The sequence below is a fragment of the Aotus nancymaae genome, unplaced genomic scaffold, assembly GCF_030222135.1.
Source record: "Aotus nancymaae isolate 86718 unplaced genomic scaffold, 86718_ANA_hifiasm-v0.15.2.pri h1tg000033l, whole genome shotgun sequence".
Classification (NCBI taxonomy): domain Eukaryota; kingdom Metazoa; phylum Chordata; class Mammalia; order Primates; family Aotidae; genus Aotus; species Aotus nancymaae.
This window is the reverse complement of record NW_026988447.1, coordinates 16292936-16320654: the sequence shown is the minus strand read 5'-3', so window position 1 is coordinate 16320654 and position 27719 is coordinate 16292936. Positions and strand designations below refer to the sequence as shown.

General features: G+C 38.1%; 1 protein-coding gene across 8 annotated transcripts in view; it reads right to left on the bottom strand.

The window, feature by feature from the left end:
* The window catches only part of SH3D19 (SH3 domain containing 19), a 210695-nt gene that overhangs the window by 120625 nt on the left and 62351 nt on the right, over nt 1-27719 (bottom strand). For 2 of the 8 annotated variants that reach the window (XM_064383818.1, XM_064383820.1), the window contains exon 1: nt 6208-6355. The exons of 2 other annotated variants lie outside the window; for them this stretch is intronic. In XM_064383818.1, the coding sequence (XP_064239888.1) occupies nt 6208-6340 (133 nt within the window). In that variant the 5' untranslated portion in view covers nt 6341-6355. Of the gene's footprint in view, nt 1-526; nt 677-6207; nt 6356-27719 lie in introns of those variants that run through there. 4 more of the 8 variants (XM_012470044.3, XM_064383822.1, XM_064383824.1 and 1 more) reach the window with 4 other exon arrangements.

Genomic DNA, 27719 nt, shown 5'->3' with positions numbered 1-27719 from the left:
CTAAAACTTCTAGAAAGATATGTGGAAGAAAAGGAATAGAATTTATACAGTTAAATGTATGTAACAATTCTTTCTGAATGAGTTTATAATAAAAAAGAAATGTTTTTCAAAGCCAAAGAGTTAGTACTCATGAAAACACTGTTCTCTGAAAGACTAATAAGTAGAAGGATTCACAATAAAGCATGTCTGCTTAGATATAATGCTCTCCAAATACACAATGTTAGTATGTTTCTGGTTCCAATTTCTCTACACTGTGACTTAGTATTACTGCAGCTTTTAAAACTTTTCTGTTTTTTTTTAACTTGGTTTTACCCCTCCCTTAAATGAAAATATGTTTTCATTTGATGAGCATTAAGATTTTAAAGTCATAGTAATACAAGGCACATTTAAATCATCTTTCTCCATCGTTCTTCTCTAGTTTTTAGCCTGCTAGCTTCGCTACAAAAGTGAAGTAAAATGTCTCAAAATAAAGCCAGAAACTCAATACAGATGAGCTATCCTCATATAACAAAGTAACAACTCTTACCTGTGGCTAAAGTCAAGCTAAAACTCTGTCCAGAACATCATTTGGTGTGGCTGTGATCCTAGTTTCATAGTTTATTTAGTCTGTAGTAGCGAATTTCTCCACTAATCTTCCTAGTGGTACAACACACAAGAGGAAGGGAGAAATAGAGTCACGATGCATGTAAACAAGACTCAGTATCCAAGGGCTTCCCTCCAGGGCCTGTTCTGATTGGCAGATGTGCTATGACCAGTCTGCACAGCTGGAATGTGGCCACTCAGGAAGCAAATGGCTCACAGCTCTTCTTCGTTCTTGGTTAAAACAGGAAACTCTGCAGTCATTTTTATACTTTCTGCTCTAAGAAAATATGAATCCCTTCTCATAGCATTTCTCTATTGAACCGGTAATTCAAATTCAAGAAAATACTTGATAATCTGCTGGAGGAAATTTTAAACACTTCTCCCCAAATTCACTATTAGTGTTATCTGTGTTACATTCCTTTGTAAATATGGATATACAGTACTTATAAAATGCTACTCCTAAGAACTCATACAGTTGATAATTTGAGGGTAAGGGTAAATTATCCATTACTCACAATATTTCCCATCCCTCACCTCTTGACAATGAAAAACAAATTAAAACACATGTTCTTGACCTTTTCCCTCAGAGTATACAAATATTTGGATTTCCCATTTTGACACATAGCCATCTTTTAGCTTATATACATATAAATATGTGGGGTGTGTGTTGTATATCTGTGTGTCTTATATACTTATACTTTTTCATATACTTACATTTTAAATAAAGTAATTTTCATGATAGTCAAGATTATTATGCAATTGTCAAGAAACATATTAGTGGAAATGATAAGCTCTTGGCAAAACAATAAGTGGTTATTATTTTGGTCCAAAAGCGAAGACTGAACAAAACAAATCACTGAGGGTGGATTCAGAATCTGCTTTTTTGCCAACAAAACAGTTGGATAAAATCCCCTTAAGAATGAGAACAGATCTATAGCAAACATGGAAATTTAATCTTGGCTATATATAGTGCTTTAAGTGTATGGATTTTATTTCAAATCAAATACTCTTCAGCACATTCTTCCAATTTTTTCTTCTTCTTTTTTTTGAGACAAGGTTTTGCTCTGTACTCCAGGCTGGAATGTGGTGGTTCAATCACAGCTCGCTGCAGCCTTGAGCTCCTGGGCTCAAGTGATCCTCCCACCTCAGCCTCCCAAGTAGTTGAAGTAGCTGAAGTAGTTAGGATTACAGGCACATGCCACCATGTCCAGCTAATTAAATTTTTTTTTGTTGTTGTTGAGACAGGGTCTCCCTATTTTGCCCAGGCTGGTCTCAAACTTCTGGACTCAAGGGATCTTCCTGCCTTGGCCTCCCAAAATGTTGGGATTGCAGGTGTGAGCCACCGTGCTCAGCCTTCCAATGTTTTTTGAGTTTCTAATTTTCAAATAATTGGGGGAGGATATTTCTAAAGGTTTTCTGAACTTCTGCATATTTAGAAATCATATGAATTACTTTCTAGCCCAAAGTCTCACCATTTCTATAAAAAAATTTATTAAAAATAAAATGCCTTAACTCTAAAATTTGCCAAATGCTGCACATTTGCTGTGGATAATATACTTATTCCAGGGTCCCACTCAGCAGAGCATTATGGTTTAGGTCACTCAAAGACCAGCAGTACATTCTCATTGTGATGGTAAGCATGGCTGGGTAACCATGTAATGGTTTTGTAGGTATGTATCTCTCTCTCACACACATACACCCCTAACTCTTGCATTCCTTGTCCCTCTCATCCATGCCTCATGGTTAATAAAGCTAACTGAGCAATAGAAGAGTACTCTGTAAGTAGAACAAAGACAGAAAAAGAGGCAGAGGCTGTATGCGGTGGCTCATGCCTGTAATCCCAGCACTTTGGAAGGCCGAGGTGGGTGGATAACCTGAGGTCAGGAGTTTGAGACCAGCCTGGCCAACATGGCAAAATCCCATCTCTACCAAAAATACAAAACATTAGCTGAGTGTGGTGGTGCACGCCTGTAATCCCAGCTACTTAGGGGGCTGAGGTGGGAGGATCACTTGAATCCAGGAGACAAAGGTTACAGTGAGCCGAAATTGTGCCATTGCATTCCAGCCTGGGTGACACAGTGAGACTCTGTCTCAAAAAAAAACAAAACACAAAAACAAAACAAGGTAGAGCTGGCACAAAGACTGTTGGTTGTGTGTGTATAAATGCTGTGGGGGAGATGTGATGTGAAGGATGCAATGGGGGGACCCATGGTATGCCAAGGGGACTGAAGAACACTTAGGGGAGGGCTAGGAGGCTATCATGGGTCAAGGACTCTATGTGAGAACTCCAGATTATCCACATGTCAACTTGGTTCTATGTAATCTAGACACATGATTCCAATGTTTATGTATTTAGGTGTCATACCACTTATGTAGAAATGGGCCCCTGTTCTGGCAGGGACAGATTTTGGGTCTGGTTATCCAGATCCTACTGATGTGGAACCATTCAGGGTGATTCTAACTCTAATAACACTTTGAAATAGAGATGACAAAAATGCAAATGTCATTTTTGCTTTGATTAAAACTAAGAAGAATAGCCAACTTGGAACTTATTAGAATCTGTTGTGAGACATTCAGGCTTTGATGATTTAGCTTTGATCACTTAACTGGAGAGAAAAATCAAACCCCATTGGGTAGGGACTTACTTTACTAACTCAAGTTGGAAATGAAAGGCCTGAAATCATTCTTTGAAATTAGGGGGAAGGTTCAGTCTACATGAATGAATTTATACGGATATACACACAATGGAGTAAAAAGTGGTTTAAAGTGAGTCTATCTTATATGTCATATTGGCATACTAAAATTCTTTAGCAGGAGCATTACCAATGAAGACATTCTGTAGCATACTCCCAAGCATTACTGTTAAGTTCCAGCTTGGGAGTATATATAGCATATATTATTTTTAAATATGGATGAACCCTACATAAACCCTTTGTGCCAATAACTAAAGGTTCCTTGGGGCTGAAAAGGAAATATTTGTAGTAGCAATGTCATTACATCTTTACTTATGACAAGCAGAATAAATAAAACAATGAACTCATCCATTCTAAGACACAAGATACCCAGTGTTCATAAATCTTACTCTGGTGATTCTTTAAAAGATTGCAAAACTGATTCCAAACAAGTAGAATGTGGATGGTATTTTACTTATCAGATATCAGAATTTCAAATACTTTTCTAAAAATTTAGATGGTTCTTATATTTGGGCAGAGAAAACTGCAAATATATGTATTTGCAGTCTTTTTCAAGTGTATATATACATATATACTTTATATATCTATATAGTTTAAATATACATACTTGAAAAGAAGGCAGTGCTCATTCTACAAAGTTACTAACACCAACTAATACCAATCCACCTCCACTTTCTGTTTGATGGCCTTGTTTCGGTGTGTCTCAAAGCTATTTTTATTTACATCTGAGATTCCCACAGTGATGGTCTATTGTTCTTTAAATGATAGGTTTTCAATAAATATATGCTGAACTAACACACTGTTGAACTTAAGTAAGAAAGTTCCTACTCTCCTGGTTAAAAAAGCCAAGAAATTAAAGAGGGTCTCTGTTAGTTACCACTGCGGAGGAGAAATAAGACGTATTACAGAGGTTTACATGGCTGCTGCCGCCCATGCTTCTGTGGGTAAGCGAGAAAGTCTGGTCTACAGCACTATCAATACTGACACCTTTCATTAATTAAAGTGCCCAAATTCATTAAAATGCAGTACTCTAAACACACAGGAAGGGAAGAATTGGAGATGGAAAGGAAGTTTTTTCAATAAAGAATTTATGCTTTGGCTGAGTGTGGTGGCTCATGACAATCCCAGCACTTTTGGAGGCTATGGCAGGTGGATCACTTGAGGTCAGGGCTTCGAGACCAGGGTGGCCAACATGGTGAAACCCTATCTCTACTAAAAATACAAAAATTAGCTGGACATGCTGGTGCACACCTGTAGTCCCAGCTACTCGGGAGGCTGAGGCAGGAGAACTGCTTGAACCCAGGAGGCAGAGGTTGCAGTGAGCCAAGATTGTGCCACTGCACTGCAGCCTGAGGGATGAAGCAAGACTCTGTTTAAAAAAAAAAAAAAAGAATTCATGTTTCAACAAAGTAGTAGACTGTCTCTGGAATGTTTTTTCCTTACCATGCCCTCTGTTTTTACCCTCATTTTAGGGTAAAATTATCAGCAATTGTCTGGACTCATGTCCTGACTGGATTTTCTGGCCCCAGTTTCTTCCCCTCCAACCCAATCATATTGCTGGCCAGATAAATCTAGGCCTCAGAAAAATTATAAATCACTTAGATATTGAGAGGATTAAATGAGATAATGCCAGGGACATTCTAGCACCCTGCCTGTTCACTTAAGCACACCATAAATGTCAGCTGCCATCATGTTGTAAAAGGCCAGCTATTAACTAGTTGTAGCAAATGATACTGCACTGTAGTGACTGTGCAAGTTATTTAACCTCCCTAAGCCTTAGTTTTCTCATCTACAAAATACGGGAAAATACTATCCTTATGGAGCTTTTATGAGAATAAGTGAATTAAAGGGTATGAAAGGTTTAGCTCAATATCTAGACCATCAATTCTATGACTCTAATTCTGTTACTACCGCTCTTATATCTTTAATGCATGGCTCATGAACCACCTTCTCCATGAAGCTGTCTCTGATTCCTCTTTCTCTTCAGCATCCTTGTATTCATTCTTATTGTCACTGTACTAAATTACCACAAATTTAGCCACTTAAGACAACAAAAATGTATTATCTTAGAGTTCTAGAGGCCTGAAGTCAAAATGAGTCTCATTAGACCCATTAACGCGGGGATCCCCAGCCCCTCGGCCATGGATCAGTACTAGTCCTTGGCCTGTTAGGAACTGGGTCGCATGGCAGGAAGCGGTGAGAATTACTGCCTGAGCTCTGCCTCCTGTCAGATCAGCATCGGCATTAGATTCTCATAGGAGCGTGAACCCTATTGTGAACTGTACATGTGAGGGATCTAGATTTTGTGCTCATTATGAGAATCTAATGTCTGATGATCTGTCACTGTCTCCCATCACCCCCAGATGGGACCATCTAATTGCAAGAAAACAAGCTCAGGGCTCCCACTGATTCTACATTATGGTGAGTGGTATAATTATTTCATTATATATTACAATGTAACAATAACAGAAATAAAATACACAATAAATGTAACGCACTTGAATCATCCTGGAACCAGCCCCCTGCACCTAGTCCATGGAAAAACTGTCTTCCATGAGACTAGCCCCTGGTGCCAAAAAGGTTGAGTACCACTGCATTAAGGTGTTTGCTGGGCTATATTCCCTTTGGATGCTCTAGGAGAGAATCCATTTGCTTTTTTTTTTTTTTATGTATGTATATATATATATATTTTTTTTATTGCATTTTAGGTTTTGGGGTACATGTGAAGAACATGCAAGAGTGTTGCATAGGTGCATACGTGGCAGTGTGATTTGCTGCCTTCCTCCCCTTCACCTATATCTGGCATTTCTCCCCATGCTATCTCTCCTCAACTCCCCACCCCTCACTGTCCCTCCCCTATTTCCCCCCAACAGACCCCAGTGTGTGATGCTCCCTTCCCTGTGTCCATGTGTTCTCATTGTTCAACACCTACCTATGAGTGAGAACATGCGGTGTTTGATTTTGTGTTCTTGTGTCAGTTTGCTGAGAATGATGGTTTCCAGGTTCATCCATGTCCCTACAAAGGAAGCGAACTCATCATTTTTGATGGCTGCATAATATTCCATGGTGTATATGTGCCACATTTTCCCTGTCCACTCTATCATCAATGGGCATTTGGGTTGGTTCCAGGTCTTTGCTATTGTAAACTGTGCTGCAATGAACATTCGTGTGCATGTGTCCTTATAGTAGAATGATTTATAATCCTTTGGATATATGCCCAGTAATGGGATTGCTGGGTCAAATGGAATTTCTATTTCTAGGTCCTTGAGGAATCACCACATTGTCTTCCACAATGGTTGAACTAATTTACACTCCCAACAACAGTGTAAAAGTGTTCCTATTTCTCCACATCCTCTCCAGCATCTGTTGTCTCCAGATTTTTTAATGATCGCCATTCTAACTGGCGTGAGATGGTATCTCAATGTGGTTTTGATTTGCATTTCTCTAATGACCAGTGATGATGAGCATTTTTTCATATGTTTGTTGGCCTCATGTATGTCTTCTTTTGTAAAGTATCTGTTCATATCCTTCGCCCACTTTTGAATGGGCTTGTTTTTTTCTTGTAAATCTGTTTTAGTTCTTTATAAATTCTGGATATCAGCCCTTTGTCAGATGGGTAAGCTGCAAAAACTTTTTCCCATTCTGTTGGTTGCCGATTCACTCTAATGACTGTTTCTTTTGCCGTGCAGAAGCTGTGGAGTTTGATTAGGTCCCATTTGTCTATTTTGGCTTTTGTTGCCAATGCTTTTGGTGCTTTGGTCATGAAGTCCTTGCCTATGCCTATGTCCTGAATGGTTTTGCCTAGATTTTCTTCTATGGTTTTTATGGTGTTAAGTCTTATGTTTAAGTCTTTAATCCATCTGGAGTTAATTTTAGTGTAAGGTGTCAGGAAGGGGTCCAGTTTCTGCTTTCTGCACATGGCTAGCCAGTTTTCCCAATACCATTTATTAAACAGGGAATCCTTTCCCCATTGCTTGTTTTTGTCAGGTTTGTCAAAGATCGGACGGTTGTAGATGTGTTGCCTACGAGGCCTCTGTTTTGTTCCATTGGTCTATATCTCTGTTTTGGTACCAGTACCATGCTGTTTTGATTACTGTAGCCTTGTAGTAGAGTTTGATGTCCGGTAGTGTGATGCCTACCGCTTTGTTCTTTTTGCTTAGAATTCACTTGGCTATGCGGGCTCTCTTTTAGCTCCACATGAAGTTTAAGGTGTTCTTTTCCAGTTCTGTGAAGAAGGTCATTGGTAGCTTGATGGGGATAGCGTTGAATCTGTAAATTACTTTGGGCAGTATGGCCATTTTCACGATATTGATTCTTCCTAACCATGAACATGGAATGTTTCTCCATCTGTTTGTGTCCTCTCGTTGAGCAGTGGTTTGTAGTTCTCCTTGAAGAGGTCCTTTACGTTCCTTGTTAGTTGTATTCCTAGGTATTTTAAAAGCAATTGTGAATGGCAGTTCGTTCTTGATTTGGCTCTCTTTAAGTCTGTTATTGGTGTATAGGAATGCTTGTGATTTTTGCACATTGATTTTGTATCCTGAGACTTTGCTGAAGTTGCTTATCAGTTTCAGGACATTTTGGGCTGAGGTGATAGTGTCTTCTAGATATACAATCATGTCGTCTGCAAATAGAGACAATTTGACTTCCTCCTTTCCTATTTGAATACCCTTTATTTCTTTTTCTTGCCTGATTGCTCTGGCTAGAACTTCCAGTACTATATTGAATAGGAGTGGTGAGAGAGGGCATCCTTGTCTAGTGCCAGATTTCAAAGGGAATGCTTCCAGTTTTTGTCCATTCAGTATGATATTGGCTGTTGGTCTGTCGTAAATAGCTTTTATTATTTTGAGATACGTTCCATCAATACCTAGTTTATTGAGGGTTTTTAGCATAAAGGGCTGTTGAATTTTGTCGAAGGCCTTCTCTGCATCGATTGAGATAATCATGTGGTTTTGTCTTTGGTTCTGGTTATGTGGTGAATTACGTTTATAGACTTGCGTATGTTGAACCAGCCTTGCATCCCCGGGATGAATCCTACTTGATCATGGTGGATAAGCTTTTTGATGTGCTGGAGAATCCATTTTCTTGCCTTTCACAGCTTCCTGAAGTCACCTGCATTCCTTGGCTTGTCCTTTCCTCCAATAGTATAGCATTTAAAAATCTCTTTCTGACTCTGGTTTCTTCATCTACCGCCCTCTTCTACTATAAAGGACTCTTATGATGACACTGGGTCCACCAGGATAATCCAGAATAATCTCCCTATGTCAAATTGATTCACAACCTTAATACTTCTTTGCCATGGAAATGTGACATATTTGCAGGTTCCAGGGATTACGACGTGGACATCTTTGTGGGGAGGGGGATAGCATCATTCTGCCTAATACACCCTATCTGAACTCTCAGACTATCCATCTATACCACTCACTTCACAGTAAGCACATGATAGGGTACATTGCTATTTGGTTTTGGGCATGTGTCTGTCCCCTTAATCTAAGCAGTGTCCAATGCAGGCAGGGTCTCTGTCTTAGACTCTGCTTCACAGTCAGCTCTCTGTAAATGTTTGTTTGTAATGGTACTATCCAAAGCCCTCCCACTTCCTTTTCTGCCCTGTAACCTTTATGCTGTAGTTGGTTGATGGATATATCTAATATTGCTGCAAAATGATGTGTCTTAAGAATTCCCATAAATTTTTTGAATTTTTATAAATATAGTAGTGATTTTAGTGTCATCTTTCTCCTAAAACAATTCACATTTGGTCTATTCTTCTGCTCTACATAGCCCTCGCCAAAACAAACCACACATAGGAAAAAACTAAGGCATATTTGAACTGGAAAAGAAACCAGCTATTTGGTGACAGGCTGCTAATTCTTTTTAATAGTTCTTCTTCGAAATGGCTCAAATGAATCATTTTGATTGTTGAATTCAACTGATTATTGAATTAGGCTTTTTATGATTTGGGGTTCTTATGTTAGTCATTTCAGAGATGAAAAATCAAAGTTACCATCTGTATTGCCCCTTTTCACCCCAGGGTGAATTTGGTAGAGACTTTAGGAAAATGAACATTTAATCAGTGTCAGTCGGGTCCTGGGAAGTAAGGCAGGGAGGGGAGCAGCAAGGGAAGCTGGCTTAGAGACAGGGGGTCATCAAACCTTCCTGCTGCTTCCTCCTCAAGCTCCCTAATGATTCTCTTGCCTTAATAGTTACTTTCATACCTCTTTTTGTTATAAAATATCTTTCAGCAAACAAAATTTGTGATTTAAGGAGGGATAAAAAGAACTTTTAGTTAAATATAAACCGCTATTCCCTATCAAATTCAAAATATTAGGCCATTCCTAAGGGTTTTTCTTTCTTTTTTTGGTTTTATTTTCTTTCCAAGCATTTTTTGTCTGTCTGTTTGTTTTTTGAGACAGGGGCTCACTCTGTCACTCAGGCTGGAGTGCAATGGTACGATCTTGGCTCACTGCAGCCTTGACCTCCTGGGCTCAAGTGATCCTACCACCTCAGCCTCCCAAACTGCTGAGATTACAGGCATGAGCCACCACACCCAGCCTGCAACTTTTATTTTAGGTTCAGGGGTACATACACAGGTTTGTTACATGTGTCAGTGGGGTTTGGTGTAGAGATTATTTTGAGCACAGTATCCAACAGGTCATTTTTCCATCCTCCCCCTCCTCCCACTCTCCACCTTCAAGTAGGCCCTAGTGTCCATTGTTCCTTCTTTATGTCCACCTGTATTCAATGTTTACCTCTCACTTTTAAGTGAGAACATGTGGCATTTGGTTTTCTGTGGGTTTTTAATAAGGGCCATACATTTTACCTGGAATAAGACATGCTATAAGAAAGGCAATCTGAGAAAGTGACCTAATAACAAATTGCTTTCAGTGTTTCCCAAATTACAATAACTTCTCAAAAATCCTGCAATTAAAAAATTTTAACTTTGTTTAGCACATTCCCCTAAGTAATCTGAGGATAAAACATTTCTTTCTTTTTTTTTTAATTGTACTTTAGATTCTGGGTACATGTGCAGCTCATGCAAGATTGGTGCATAGGTATATTCATGGCAAGGTGGTTTGCTGCCTTCATCCCCCATCACCTATACCTGAAATTTCTCCCCATGTTATCCCTCCCCACCCTCCCTCCCACTATCCCTCCCCTAGCCCATTTCTTACAGGCCGGGTGTGGTGGCTCACACCTATAATCCCAGCACTTTGGGAGGTCGAGGGAAGTGAATCACATAAGGCCAGGAGTTCAAGACTCAGTCTGGTCAACATGGTGAAACCCCGTCTCTGCTAAAAATACAAAAATTAGCCAGGTGTGGTACACCTGGGAGGCTAAGGCATGAGAATTGCTTGAACCTGGGAGGCAGAGGTTGCGGGGAGGTGGAGGTTGCCATGAGCCAAGATCGTGCCACTGCACTCTAGCCTAGGTAAAAGAGCAAGACTCTGTCTTAAAACAAAAAAAAAATTCTTATAAAATCAGATTTGGATCAGACTTGGTATCTGGCACCTAAGCATAGACAATGTTATCTCATTATCAGCATCCACTCCCCCAGGAAACCAAGGTCCCTTTTACAGAGCTTAGTCTTAGTCATCTCCATGTCCGACACCAGGCCTGACCCAGAGCTACCACTTCTTGAACTGAACTCCAGCTGCTATAGGGCCAGGCACAGGATCCAAGTGCCAAAGGGAGTAGGAAGCAATGATAAATCAGTCCCCTCTCCAATCCAGTCAGGTCACAAACTTTTTATGATCTTCTAAGATTATATTAATTATATCTTTTCTTTAATTCTATCACTTACATATCTTGGATTTTGCATTGCTTAGGTTAATTTGTACAGAATCACAGGTTACACAAAGAAGGTCAGCACCAATTGCTTACTGTCTCCAGGTATCTACTACTGGGGTGTGCCTGCAGTGGAAAATCAATAAATATTTCAGTATGGCAATCTACATAGATGTTAAAAGCAGGAACTCTAGGTCAGACAGGCCTTGTTTTTAGTTCTTGCTTCACTACTTATTTATTACCTGAAGGACCGCAACAACATAATGTCTGTAAGATTCCATGTCCACATCCGTAAAAGGGGGAATAGTAGTAGTACCCATCTCAACAAATTGAATGAGGATTAAATGAATAAAGGTATATAAAGGGTAGTATATTTTCTATGAATAAGTGTTCAACAAACATCTACTATTATGACGATAATATCACAAATACAGAATATTTAGAAAGTTCATAATATTGTGGGCAGAATTATCTAAAAAGTTAATTATCTTTTGTCTACTAGGAATTTCTTAATCTGTAGGATTTTTTCTTTTTTATTACTGGTCAAGAGGACATCAATGTACTAATAAATAATTTCTAAACCTTCCCTATTCAATGATTCAGCCTAATTTTCCTTCTCTTCTTTCCCTTCCCAGTCCTTCTGAACCAGAGGCTATTATGAAAATTAATAAATCTGATTTTCATTTTCCCACTGTAGCCTCTGGCAGAAGTAATAAATAAGCCCTAAAAGTAAGCAGAAGAAGGGAGAAAGAGAGCTAAAAGGTAGACAGATAAACTGTACCAACCAGGGATCACCATCCCTTCCATTCTCCCTAATGTCTTCCTCCATTCCTAGTTCATCATATGAGTTTTAGTCCTCATTGTCATTGTCATTTTTTAAGACTTAAGAGAAGAGTCCCCAAATGAATTTTCTGAGTAGGATGAATGACTGGCATAAAGAAAGGAACTAGATAGATTAAATGTAAATTTTTTATCTATTTATGAAATTACTGGAATCTGCCACCATATTTCAGGATAGTATGGAATATAAGACAAGAATATTCTGTATTAGACAAGAATACAGAAAACAAAAATAAAAATTATTATTTCAGGTGCCAAAGGACAGATAACATCTCTACACATTGGTTTTCAGCTGTTAAGTGTAAAAATAAAGATTTTATTTTCTTTAAAGGGCAAATGTCCCATTTTTTACTGTCTTCTCTTCCATTAGTTTTGTTTGTGCCACAGCGCTCATAACATAAAGTTATACCTTTGTGTAGCTGACCTTGCAAAATGAACAAATATCAGAAACTGCTGTAACCAAGAGACTCCCTCATGGGCTCCAAAGATCAGGCACCTCCCTCTGGTACAAGAACACTCAGTTCTGCCAACCTTTTCTACTTGGATGAGTATTTCTCTGATCTGTGTCTTCAAACTGAGATTTTTAACCACAGTGGGGCAGTCTTGTTCTCTAATCTAGAGTGATAAAAAAAAAAAATCTTTTTCTTTTAATCAAGAAAAGATAAAGCCACAGCCAGGCCTTGACAAACTACCTGAGGATAGGGAATGCATTCTCTGTACAACACAACATCTGTTGCAAATTCAAGCCCACCCCTGTCCTTCATCTCCACTTCATTAACTTCCATCCATACAACACTTTCAAAATGATACAGAAATACAAACAAGGAGAATGTCCAGTTGTTTCATACTATTATTCATTGTGTAGAATGCTTCTAAATTAAGTGCTCAATTCTGACTTTTCACACTTCTAAAGATTCACGGAATTCTTGAGTGAGAAGAGATACCTGGAGACATCTGTCACCTTTACTCTGAAGCCTCATTTGATCTTCCATAGGCAGAAATAACGCCCTCCACCCTCACATCTATGTTCAGTGCTTAGCGCCTATGGGCACTTAGCACATTTTGACTCACATTATAATCCTCTTTATGTCTTTTTGCTTCCACTATGATAAGGTCCTTTAAGACAGAGCATTTATAGCCCTTGAAATGCCTGGCAGAGTACCTCACACAAAATAGGTACAATGTAAGTCTCTGTTGTTAAATATACGGGTATGGACCCTCTCCATAACTCTGCAAGCTGGAGACTGGTTAAGCCAAAAAGCCTCTGTGCTGTTTGTTTTTGTTTCTTTTAGGGGTAGATGTTATTAATTCATAGAGAAGAAACACTGTGCTTACAAAAAGCCTTCAAAAATTTTGTATTCGGAAATAATGCATTTTGAAGTGCTACTTTAGAATTGCAGAATTACTAAAAACATAATATTCATGTAATGAAAAATGTACTATTTTGGGAGAGTGGGAAGCAATGTGATTATGACAAGGAAGCTACACAAGGGATTTCCTTCTGTATAATAGACATAGACAAAAAGTAATCTAAAAAATACGTTGACAGAATTTTAAAGAACACAAGGCAAAAACACAGACATAGAAGACATAAAGATTAAGAGCCATGAAAAATAAATTCAGGAGGTCCATATTACTCATTCTTTTACACTTCTCCTGAAATGCTAATTCAGCATAAAATTAGATAATACAGCTAATAGAAGGGGTAACATGCTCAAAGGTATGAGAGCTGAAAAGTTATAAACAGGAGATAAGCTTCCCTGAGACTTTAGTAGATAAATGACCAGAAGGAGATTTATCTTTAGAACATGCTCTAAAATTCTGTTATGAAAAAAACTCTTGGGCCAGGTGCTGTGGCTCATACCTGTAATCCCAGTGTTTTGGGAAGCTGAGGCAGGAGGATCGCTTGGGGCTGAGAGTTTGAGACTAGCTTGGGCAACATAGGGAAACCCTATCTCTACAAAAAAATTTTTTTTTTTTAATTAGTCGGGCACAATGGTATGGGCCTTTAGTCCCAGCTACTCGGGAGGAGTCTGAGGTGGGAAGATTCTTTGAATCCAGGAGTTTGAGACCAGCTGGAGTAAGATGGTGAAATCTGGTCTCTACAAAAAAGAAAAATTAAAATATTAGCCAGGCACAGTGGCATGAGCCTGTAGTCCCAGCTACTTGGGAGGCTGAGGCAGGAGGATCCCTTGAGCCCAGGAATTTAAGGCTGCAGTGAGCTATGATTGCACTACTGCACTCCAGCCTGAGTGACAATGCAAGAACGTGTCTCTTAAGCAAAACACAGTCAAGGGAGATTCTCTTCACTGTGTGTTTCATAAGCAGAAGATTCTGCACACGAGGCATAATTTCTCAGTCATCCTCATCATTGACCAGATGTCACCAAAGCATGAGCAATATCATTGGTATATATTTAATTTTAAGAAGTTACTAAAAATACACACTTCACACCCACTAGGGATATTGTTTTCTCTTCCATTAGTTTTGTTTGTGCCACAGAGCTCATAACATAAAGTTATACCTTTGTTTAGCTGACCCTGCAAAATGAAAAAATATCAGAAACTGCTCTAAGCAAGAGACTCCTTCACTGACTTTATACAACAGGATTATAATGTGAGTCAAATACCCCTTCACACCTACTAGGATGGGTATGATGAAAAAGACAGATAATATTAATAATAAATGTTGGCCAAGATGTAGAGAAATTAGAACCCTCATACACTGCTGGTGGGAATGTGAAATGGTACAGTTGCTTTTGAAAACAGTCTGGCGATTGTCAAAAGGTTAAATATGGAATTATTATATGACTCATAAATTCTACTCAGGTTTATACCCAAGAGAAATAAAAACATGTCTATACAAAATCCTGTACACAAATGTTCCTAGTAGCATTATTCATAATAGCCAAAAAGTGAAAACAACTCCAAAATCCATCAACTGGTGATGGATAAAATGTGGTATAGCCATACAATGGAATGTCATTTAGCAAGAAAAAGGAATGAAGTACTGGTCCATGCCACACATGGATAACCCTTGAAAACATTAAGTAAAAGAAGCCAGCCGGCCGGGCGCAGTGACTCACACCTGTAATCCCAGCACTTTGGGAGGCTGAGGTGGGCAGATCACGAGGTCAGGAGTTCAAGACCAGACTGGCCAACATGGTGAAACCCTGTCTTTACTAAAAAATACAAAAATTGGCTGGGCATGGTGGTGGGTGCCTGTAATCCCAGCTACTTGGGAGGCTGAGGTAGGAGAATTGCTTGAACCGGGACCCGGGAGGCAGAGGTAGCAGTGAGCCAAGATTGCGCCACTGCACTCCAGCCTGGGCTAACAGAGTGTGACTCCATCTCATCAAAAAAAAAAAAAAAAAAAGGCAGCCAGTTGTGGTGGCTCATGACTATAAGCCCAACACGTTGGGAGGCTGAGGTGGGAAGATTGCCTTAGCCCAGGAGTTTGAGACCAGCCTGGGTAAGGCGGTGAGACCTGATCTCTTAAAAAAAAGAAAAATTAAAAAATTAGTTAGCCGGCCGTGGTGGTACATGCCTGTAGTCCCAGCTACTTGGAAGGCTGAGGCAGGAGGATTCCTTGAGCCCAGAAATTTAAGGTAGCAGTGAGGTATGATTGTGCCACTGCACTCCAGCCTGGCTTACAAAGCGAGACCCTATCTCTCTAAATAAATAAATAAAATAAGCAAGTCACAAGAGACCATGTTATATAATTCCATTTATATGAAATGTCTAGAATAAATAGGTCTATTTATAGAGACAGAAAGTATTATAGATTAGTCGTTGTCTAGGGTTGAAGGGCATAAGGGTGAAGGCTAAAGCATTCAGGTTTCTTTATGGATTATGAAAATGTTCTAAAATTGATTATGGTGATGACTGCACAACTCTGTGAATACACTAAAATCCACTTACTTTATTTATTTAGTTAATTTATTTGAGATAAGGACTCATTATGTTGCCCAGGCTGGTCTTGAACTCCTAGGCTCAAGTGATCCTCCCATCTTGGCTTCCCAAAGTGTTAGGATTACAGGTGTAAGTCACCGTGCCCAGCTGAACTGTACACTTTAAATGGGTGAATTCTATGGTATATGAATTATATCTAATAAAGCTGTTACCAAAAAAAGAATAATAACCCTGATTAGATGAGTGAATAGTTGAGCTGTTCATTTTAATACTTGCAGAAGTATGAAACTATATGAATTAGAACTCTTAAATATATTTTAATGGATACAATTTGGTCTGATATAAAAATTTTTAAGTTCATATTTTGGCCAGTGTCGGTGGCTCATGCCTGTAATCCTAGCACTTTGAGAAGCTGCAGTGTGAGGATTGCTTGAGCCCAGGAGTTTGAGACCAGCCCAGGCAACAAGTGAGACCCTGTCTCTACAAAAAATAGAAAATTTGGCAGGCATGGTGGTGCATGCCTGCAGTCTACACAACTGAGAAGGCTGAGACAGGAGAATTGCTTGAGCTTGGGAGGTCAAGGCTCCAGTGGAGCATACCACTACACTCCAGCCTGGGCAACAGAATGAGACTCTGTCTCAAAAAAAAAAAAAAAAGTTCATATTTTCAATTAATAACATTCTAGAAGTGGATTTCTCGTTCTTTACAAAAATGACTTATGAATTTCATATATTGGTTGGCCAACAAGATCTATGCCAAACTGAAAAGTAATGGTAATAATTAAACCTATGTTTATTGACTTCCATTTCGTGGGCCATATGCATCAACTCTAATCCTCACTGTCCTACAATTAGTCCCATTTTAAAATGTGAAATCTGAAGTTCTTAGGGGATAAATAACATGCCCAGAGTCACAAAACCAGGAAAGGGCAGATCTGGGACTGGAACCCCACCCAGCCTGACTGCAATCCCATAATCCAGATGGCTTTTCAGACAGCACATTCCTGACATATCTTTAAAAACAGATAGTAAAAGAAAGTAAAAGCATCACATTTTTATTAATAAGTAGTTTTGCTTGTAAAAAGGAAAAACTGAAATGGATTGAAAAGGAGAAAATATATTTAGAAGCACAGCTTTTATATGACTTTATATAATTCTTTATACCCTTGGGTGACTGACAGTTGATTTGGAAATTAATGATAATATTCTAAGACATAAAGTGTTTGGTATGAGAGCTTCAATAATAAAGGGGGTTATACTTAACAAGGGATATAAGATTCTAAACCTCTAAATATGATACATGGGAAATAAAAAAGATAAATGATCTTTCAATAAAAACCTGTAAGAAAATCTCCCAGATATATGTAGGAAGCTGAACATAGATTTGGCATTGATGGTACAACTAAGCTATATGAATCAAGAGGGAAAAGAGAATATGCAGAAGAAATTTCCCAATAACAACTCCAGGTGACAAATACACTGATAATTCCATGAGGTAATTCTATTAGAAAAATTGCAAAAAGATTTACTGGGAAGAGAACATTCCCAAACTTTTCTTCCATTTCCCTAGAAATAAACAGCACAATAAAAAAGAAAGACCTATCCCTGGTTATCTGCCCTCAGTCTTTATGATGCTAATCAGCTTGGAGCGAATAGAGTGGCAATAAAGAATCTGTATACTTCCTAAGTAATCTGCGTCCAAATATTTGTAGAAAAATCATTTAATATCTAAGTTGAGAGTACTGTTATGAGCAATAAAAAGTATAATAAACAACAAAATGAAAATTTAAGCCTGTATACTCTAAAATAGAAAAAGAAATGTCACTTGCTTTCTATTTTTCTCTGCAAATTCCGTTAAGATGTAGGAGTGAAATTGTATAAGTTGTTGGCATGGGCCCTCAAAACAAAATGAGAGTGAATAATAAGTGATGCCTGTCTCTTACAGGTCAGAATGTCACTGACAACATGGAAGTTCTTAACTGTTTTAAGCATTTATATTATGTTGATTAGTGGCAGAAATTAAGTCCCATATGGGCAAGAGATTAAGCAAGATAATGGGTATGAAGGTCCTTCCTAACACAAATGACTAATTACTAGTGTTATTATTTTGAAAACTGAAACAAACCATAGATCTGTATCATATGTTTCCAAGGCTATTTCCTAAGTCAAAGCATTACAACTGTTGGGAGAAAAGCTGGACATTCTAAAAAAACCATTTTTCATGAGTATTGATAAAAACTGCTATTCTTTGATATAAGCTCAGAGAAGACTGAGTACTGCAGTTTGAGAATTCTGCTAAACAGGAGACAAACCATAAACAGAGATTTTCAAACTCTTGCCAGACCAAGAGCTGAACAAGGAGTACATCTCCAAATATCATACCTTCTTCAAAGAGTAAAACATTCAGTGGAACTTGAAGACTCACTGTGGAATTTCCAAAGCCTTATATACATTTGTTCAGCGCATTATCAGATGTTGACTGGAAGGGAGGCTGAGTTATTTCTGTGGCTTGGTAAAACAGCTCGTTATTAGCCCCTGAATTTAATAAACTAAGGAATAAAGTTTATTTGGCCCTTAAAGGTCTATAGTAAATAAGACACAAACATCTTACTGTGATATCACAGAATCTTTCCACATCTCAAACAACAACAAAAATACACACATAAAAACACCCAACCCTGCTTAAGGGTTTTGTTTTGTTTTGGTTCAAAGATATCTTAGTACATGAGTTTGGAGAACAAACCTTTAGATTTTAGAGAAATTGTTCAAATGTTGACAGGGCATAGAAGGAAAGCTTAACATTCAATTTAACCCAAGGAAAATAGAATCTGCAACAAAATCAGGAAAGGAAGATTCTAATACTTGGTTCTGAGTTGTTTCTTTTTACATCCGAGGATCACAAAAGAATGACATTTTCTCAGAATTATCTTGTAAGTAAAAACAAACAATAAAGATTACCAAAACTGAGATTTAAATGTAAATGCAGGTCTATTTTAAAGGGCCTGACCAAATCATGTTATACTCAGAGACCACAGTGTGTACAGTCAAGTGAAACGTACATTCTGAGAGAGCCTAAGCGCCAATGTACCTCGGGAGTGTGGTAGTCTTTTAATTGTGCAAACAATTTAAAACAGTTAATCTGTACATAAAACATGTTTCCAATATTGAATTGAAATGTTAACCAAGTGTCACTGAGTGTAGCTATCTCTAAAACATAGCCATAGCAAAAGTGACAGGTAAACAGATTTCTCTGTTGTAGAGAATTCAAATATATATATAAAAAATTAAGTTGCTTAGGAGCTTGATACTAACCTTTCTTGTTACTGACCTTTCTGAGTTAAAGCCGTTAAAAATCAGTAATATATTAATATTAATTTGTTCAAGTCTTAAATAAGTAGTTGTAACTAACTATTCAGTTCCCTGACTCAGTGCCCTGTTAATTTGTGTTTTAGGGGAAAAAGTGAGGAGACATTGTTTTAGGGGAAAAAGTGAGGCAAGATTTACACACCAATGCTTAACTAAGGTGAAGGGACTTCTCCCTTAGCAGCATGAAGCCTGTATAGAGATGGGTTCTTTCTACTTTCCAGACTTTAATGGCAACTGTGCCCAGAACGTCTAGATATTCCTCATGCCTGTTCCCTGTAAAAGACCATAAACGTTCCTGGTTTACTGTAACTGAAAAGTCATCTAAATTCAAATTTATTGGATGGCTTTGCATTGGTCCAGTGTGGGCTGCTGAGTCTTTTTTTTTTTTTTCTTTTTGAGACGGAGTCTCACTCTGTCCCCAGTCTGGAGGGCAGTGGTGCAATCCTGGCTCACTGCAACCTCTGCCTCCCGGGTTCAAGTGATTCTCCTGCTCAGCCTCCCAAGTAACTGGGATTATAGGCATGGACCACCATGCCCAGCTGATATTTGTATTTTTGGTAGAGACGCAGTTTCACCATGTTGGCCAGACTGGTCTCAAACTCCTGACCTCAAGTGACTGCCTGCCTTGGCCTCCTAAAGTGCTGGGATTACAGGCATGAGTCACCACGCCCAGCCTGGGCTTATGAGTCTTTTACTGGAACTTGACCCATTCTCACTTCCCAAAGAGTTTAAAGACTGGCATGAAGTTAACTGGAGAAGGAAAAATAAGGAAGACTGGAAAGATATATGGTTTTATAACCCCATTGAAGACATACAAAAAAAAAGTAAGGCTGAAATATAAAGTTTTTCCCCAGTGGCATTTGTTTTGGTACGTTATTTTTAATTTATGTTTTTAGGAAAAATTCGCCATCAGATTAAATAGCTAAAGTTACAAAAAGCAAATACCCTAATACCACATAAAATATGAATCTGAAAAGGAAAACCTAACTCCTGGTATATATCTAGAGGATTACTAACAACATTTCTATTTCTCTGAGTTTCAGGCATTTCAGGATAACATTTGAATTACGGTTGTATTCTATCCTTTCAACATTTGAATCATTTAACATAGAATGATCAAATTCTGTTTCTAGCTTATCAAATTCCCTAACACTTTCTTTACAATGATGATGTTCAAGGATGGTGCAATAGAGTCATTCTTAGCTACCATTGGTAGGAATGGGTACAATCTTACTGAAGAGCAATTTGGGTCTTTAAAGAGTTTATTACTTTTTCTCCAAAATTCAGCTTCTAAAAATCTATCTGCAGGAAATAGAAAGGGGAGATAAATTTCCAGAAGAAGATATTTATTGCATTGTTCTTTACAACAGCAAATCTAAATAGTCAACAGTAGAGAAATGACAAAATAAATTTTGTCATTAATAATTTAAATAATATACTATGCAGTTATTTTCATTTTCAACATTAAGTGTCAGGCACTTACCTAAGTGCTTTACTCACTTGGCCTTCTCAAGTGTCCTATGAAGTATATTCTCTTACTTAACAGTTCCCATTTTATTGATGAGAAAAGAAAGAAGTGAAAAATGAACACTGAATATCTTATGCCTTATAATGGATGAGTTCATTGTTATATTTATTCTGCTTATCGTAAGTAAAGAGGTAATGACATTGCTGCTACAAATAATTCCTTTTCAGCCCCTATAGAACCTTTAGTTAATACTGAATGGCACAAAGGATTTATGTAGGATTCATCCATGTTTAAACTTCTCCAAGGTCATGGAACTAGGAAGTGATGGTGCTGGGATTCCAAACCAGCAGTCCAGCTCCAGAGCTGAAACTCTTTAGCTTCATACCATGTTGCTGTTTTGTGTATTACTTTTATTTTTCTTTGTATTTCTTTTCAAATGTAATCCTGAATTCTATAAAATGATAAAATGTTTATAATTTTTCTTTCACAGATTTTTGTTTCAATATTCACACACAAAACTGGTCTCTGGTTTTCTTTTAGGAGAAATATATTTTCTGTGTTTCAATGTCAATGTTATTTTACCTTCATAAAAAGGAACTAGAAGCCTCTCCTTCACTTTTCTATGTTCTAGTAAAGTTTAAAATAGCATTAGAATGATCTATTTCTTAAAAGTTTGGTAGAATTTCTTTGTAAGCTCTGAAGGAGAGGGAAAGGAAGGTAACTCTATGACTACGTCTTTGTTTCATAAATAATAACTGATTTGTTATTTAAATTTGTTCTTTTAGATTTTCTAAGAGTTCTGGAGTCAGCTATAGTCATATTTTCTATTTAAAAAAATTTAAACAGATTTATTATAGTTTACATGACATAAAATTTACCTACTTGAAGTATACAATTAGATAATTTTTAGTAAATTTACAAAGTTGTGCAATCATTACCATGAGATCACTTAGAACATTCCCATCACCACAGAAAGAGCCCTTGGGCCCATTTGCAGTCAATCCCTGCTGCCATCACCAACTCCTCCATTTTAATAGTTCAGCTCTATAACCTTAACAGACATGTTTATTTTATGTGGATTAAATAAGATAGTGGAGATAAATCTTGGATATTTCTATATCCATATCAAAATGACTATACCACATCAAATTATTTTATTTTAAGAATTGAATATGGTACTCTGCACAAATAATATAATTTTCTTATAGCTCATTAAAGCTACCTGGTACTTATGGAAAAAACAAATAGTATGACTGTTCTCATTTTCCTATGATGAGCACTGAGACTTCCATAAACACATATTCCTAATAGCACCACTGGCAGCAAGCAATAGGAATCAAATACCAAAATATGATCACAATAACCACCCTGCCTACAGATGAAATTGCCATTTTTCTTCATGTTGACCAGATTTTCAAACTATAAGGTATTTTTTAATGTTTTAATTTTACTTTTGGAGACAGGGTCTTTCTATGTTGCCTAGACTAGTCTTGAATTCCTAGCCTCAAGCAACCCTCCTGCCTCAAACAACCCTCCTGCCTCAACCAACTCTCCTGCCTCAACCTCCTGAGAAGCTGATATTAGAGGTGTAAGCTACTGTGCCAGGCTTTATTTTCTTAATTTATTCTTTTTATTTTTCCTAATGAGAGCTTAGGAAAAGTCTAGCTATTTCTGAAATGAACAAAGTGTTTTATCCATAGTGTTCAGAATTTAGTGCTTAGAATTAAGCACAGCTGATTAGAACACCAGCCAATATATTTTTAGTTTGCATTGAAAAGAGATTTCTCTAATTAGGAAGCATTAGTGTCATTTGATTTTTTGATTCTTGCTTCAAAGTTCTTCCCATAAAACAGGGAGCATTAAGTATAAGATTAAACTTAATTTAACAAGAAAATATTTTTACATGTTCAAACATGAATAATCCAGTCAGTAGCATTTTTAGATCTAAGAGCATTAGGAAAATTGCTCTCAGCATTGAGAAATTCTTCCAATGATAAAGGTCAACAGAAAGCAAACTCTTGGAGAAGTGGAAAGAGCATGAACTTTGAAGCCACAGACATGGGTTCAAATTTCAAATCCACCAAACACTAGATAGGTGTCCATATTCTTCCTCTTGCCTCTTTCTTTCCCTCCTGTCTGCCTAGCAGCCTCTTGCAAAAACAAAACAAAACAAAACAAAACAAAACAAAACAAAATGCAAACAAAGCACTTCAATGGAAACACTCCTAAGATTTCCTTAAAGTGAATTTACACTGATTAAATTTTTTTAAATTCAGGAACTAAAGTAACTAAGTTTTTCTCTTGTCAAATCATATCCTTGTTGGCCATCTGCTACTTTTCTATTATCTTCTACTCAACGACATAAAGTGAGCCTCAAAAACATTTAAGTGCATATTGCAAGATTGTTTTGAGATTTAAACAGATGTGCACTTACATGAATGCCCAAATATAAAACACTCAAGGGTATGTAATTATTGTGCTGACAAGTATAAATTCACAATAAAGGTATTCAAAACACACATATACTCATACATGTATTCAGAGTCTGTCCATATACTTCATGGTAGGTATATATTCATTATATCTATAAAAGTCACAATATGTTAAAATACTCTCTTAAAGAAAGAGTTATAATTGGCTCCTCTGGTTTCATACTTAAGATTTGTTTTCAAATGTTTCTGTGACAGAAGTGTTAGAAAGTTATCAAGTGATAAGAAGTATGACTTTTAATTGGAGATCGTAAATAAAAGATTCTATATAGAATAAGCATGAGCAAATGAAAAACGTTATTAACTCTAAATCTGTACTACTATATACCAAACATATACTATTACAGGTCTCTCTTTCCAAAATAGGTCAAAGTTTAAAGATCTAAAAACCTGAATATTGATATAAAACTTCTTTCCAACTTTATCACCACAAACTCAGAATTAAACTCATATGAAATCTGACATCAGTACCTCATATGGGTTTAGCACAAAATTTGCAATTTTTGTAAACTTCCAGTTAAAAAAAAAAAGATTTAGAAGCAACATTTTCAGGAACAAAGGAACAGAAATCTGATCTGATCTTTTTTTATTGCTTTGATGACTCCCATTAGGCTCCGTCTCTTCCTCTGATCACTTTCCTCTTTAAGGAACTAGTTAAGGCCAGATCTATTCAAGTTGAGCCCTAAATTTTGGAGAAGTATTAATATTCCATGCTTTACATAAAAAAATACGAATGAAATAATGCTATTTTTTAATTCCCAAATTTCAGTTATTCCTTCCAAATTAGTGCCATATGCTTTGGCTAAAATATTTTCTCCTAATGGTCCCATCCAATTGGCCAAAATTTAGGGGTTGGGGGTAGAGATAATCAGTGTGAATGAGCACATGGGGAAAGGGATATTCTCTCCATCACTGTGAATTGGTGCCATCTGTTTGGAGGATGATGTGGCAATAGAGGTCAGATTCTTAAATGCACATTGTCTTTTCTTTAATACTTCTATGTCAAAGCAATTCTTGTCGAAGCAATTTCTCAAGAAGAAGGGTAAAGAATACACACACACACGCACACACACACACACACACACACACACACACACATATACTTTGGCATAATTTATAATAGCAAAAAATAAAGAAAATATAAGTGTCCATCAACACAGGCATGATTTTAATGTTAGGCTACTTCTGTATGTGGAATGTTATGCAGCTATTCTAAAGAACAGTAATCAGGTCAGTACATACTGGCATGGAAGGACTTTGAAAAAGTTAAGCTGCATGTAGAATGATATATAGAATATCTTCATGTTTTTCTGTGATGAAAATATATGCATATTATATATATATATTACACAGACATGTGTATATGGGCCCCACACAAATATATATGGATAGGCAGCAAGAGAAGAAAAAGAGAGAGATCTGGAATGACACAAACAACCCATGAGGTGCTAGAAGTGGAGACAGTAAGAAAGGAAACCTTCTATTTTACCTTACACATTTCTCTGCTGTTTAAATTTTCTTAGTAATTATAAAGAAAAAACTCAACCATATATTATGCCCAGCAGGCAGCAGAAGAAGAGGGAGTTAAATCTATTAATATTTTAATAACAGCTATTAATTCTCAGATTTCTTTCCATCAGTTCTGCTGGAGAGAAAGAGCATTCTGCTTTGGTTGTAAGTACACAATTCCTAACACCAAGTCTCCCAGAATGGTTTTGTGAACCAAATGGAAAACTGTGGTCAAAAAAGGAGCACAGTTTGGCTGGATACATCTTAGTTGAGGATCAGTCAACAAAGACTTCTGGCCGATGGATCCATTCCAGTCTCTAGTTTCAGGAGCTCTGGCAGGGAGGGAGGGCACAGACCCCAGAACACTCCTGAGGAGCCCTCGCCTATCCCTCCTCCAACATTCACTGTCTTTTCATCATAACCTGCCTTTAACATTAAATGATCTTTCACTAGACCTTAGGCACCACTTCCGTGGTCTTCCTGACCTTATTATCACCAATACCTGCACCCTTTCTAGAATCTTAATTTTAAGTATCCCACCTTGCCAACCCATTTGTTCTTCCTTTTTTTTTTTTTTGAGACAGAGTCTTGCTTTGTCACCCAGGCTGGAGTGCAATGGTGTGATCTTGGCTCACTGCAACCTCTGCCTCCAGGGCTCAAGTGATTCTCCTGCCTCAGCCTCCTGAATAGCTGGGATTACAGGTGCGCACCCCACCAAGCCCAGCTGATTTTTGGATTTTTAGGAGAGGCGAGAGTTTCACCACATTGCTCAGGCTCATCTAGAACTCCTGATCTCAAGCGATCCACCTGCCTTGGCCTCCCAAAGTGCTGGGATTACAGGTGTGAGCCACTGCACCTGGCCCATTTGTTCTTTCTTGAACTCCTTGCAGCGAGAAGGCCAATTCCAATCGTTTTCAACTCCCATCAAGATTTATAATCTACTGCCTTTATCTTGCTTTACTCTCTACACCCTCCTCATTCTTTACCTTCCTCCTTTCCAGCTTAAGTTCATGATTTCTCATTGTAATCACTCCCCTGTTCCCGCTTCATCATACCTACCTCTGAAAACCTGCTTGCAGCCAACCCTCTGCTCTCTCCATGACTCTACCCACGTTGCTGAGCAGCACTGGTGAACACACAACTATGCCAATTTCACTTGAAATTCACATGGATCCTTTCAGCTGCCCAGCAGTCACATTATTCTTTTCTAAGTCCATTCATCTCCCACACTGCTACATGATTAGCACACTTCTCCGTAAGTCCTCAATACCTCCATTCCCAGCCTCATTCTCAATGGATAACTTCTATGTTTCACTGAGGAAACAGAAACAATAAGCAGAGGAATTCCACCACCACACCTGCTACCAACTGGCATCTGTACCCACGGCCTTTGCTCCTGTTACAGGAAAACCTGTCTGTGTTCCAACCTAAGCATTCTCGCCTTCCAATTGGTGAGTTGGGAGCTGTCCCCGGCTCAAGGACACCACTGCAGCACTATCTGCTTTCTTTCCTATGTCATCAATTTCCTCCTCTTTGCTGCATAATTCCATTAGCATACAAACAGGATGTAGTTTCTCTCTTGTTGTAAAATAACAAGGACAAAAGACTGTGCCACCCAGCCTCTTCTGCCAGCTGTTTCTCTGTTCCCTTTACAGTAGAACTACTTTTTCTATCTCAAAGTACTCCTCTTTTATTCTCTCTTGAGCCTGTTCCATGATGCTAAATTCAATGGTCGGTTCTCAGCCATCTGCAGCATTTGGCAGCCTATCACCTTCTTCCTCGAAACACTTTCTCTACTCAGCTTCCAGGATGCTACTCTTGGTTCTCAGCCTACCTCACTGCTATCCTCTCAGTCTCTTATTGGTTCTTATTTATCTCATGAAACTTAGGTGGATTCAATCCTTAGCATTCACAGTGGGCTTTACTTATATTCACTCACTAGGTGACCTTACCTTGTCTCATGGCTTTAAATACTATGACATGCTGATGATACCCTAATTTCACCCCAGTTTGGGCCAAGTCTCCAAATTCTAGATTTATATATTCAAGTGCCTACTGGACGCCTCCAGCTGGACATCTATCAAGCATCTTAAATGTATGCCTACAAATGAACTCTTCATCTACCCTCCAGAAACCTTCGCCTTCTACAGTGTGTCCCATCTCAGTAAACAGTACTTCCACTTTTCCAATGGCCCAGGCCAAAAACCTTGGAGTCATTCTTAACTCCTCTCTTCTTCTCACAGCCACATCCAATCCATCAGCAGGTCCCATGTGTTCTACCTTCACAGTGCAACCGGAATCTGTCACTTCTTACCATGTCTCTATATCCCTGGTCCAAATCCACCATCATCTCCTGCCCAGATTACTGCAATAGTTTTCTGCCTGGTTTCCCTGCTTTTATCCTTGACCATTATCAAACCACTCACCAGTGTGATTCATTTAAAATTTAAGTCAGATCAACTATCTTCCCATTCCACTAGGAATAAAAACTGAAGTCCTCACAATAGCCTGCAAGAGTCTACATCATCAGGCCTACAGACCCTGTCTGACCTGATTTCTGACTGCTGGAGCCCCTCACTCACTCTGCTCTGGCCATAATGTTTCTCAAATGTCCCAAGCACACCCCTGCCTCAGGAACTTTGTAATGCTGTTCTCCATGATTCAACCCCTCTTCTCTCAGTTATCCACCTGGCTCATTTCCTCTCTTACCTCTCACGGCTCTGCTCAGAAATCACCTCAGTGATGCCTTGTCTGACCATCTTATTTAAAAGTTATGTCTGACTCCCAAATCCCTATGTACCTAAGCCTATTATTAAACAAAGTACTTGTCATGATCTGACTTACAACTACAACACAACCTCTTTGAGGACAGGGGCTTGTCCTTTGTTGTCATACCTCTATTCTAGAACAGTTGCTGGTATGGGTATTGAATAAGTGATTGCTGGATGGATGAATGAGGTTTCCTGGACTTGGGAGGCTGCTGTAGCAAGCAGGCAAAGTTAGCTAGATTTTGACTCAGAAGATCTGGGTTTAAATATAATTACAGACTAGGAAATAGAAGAAATAGCTTTGTTACTGTGCAG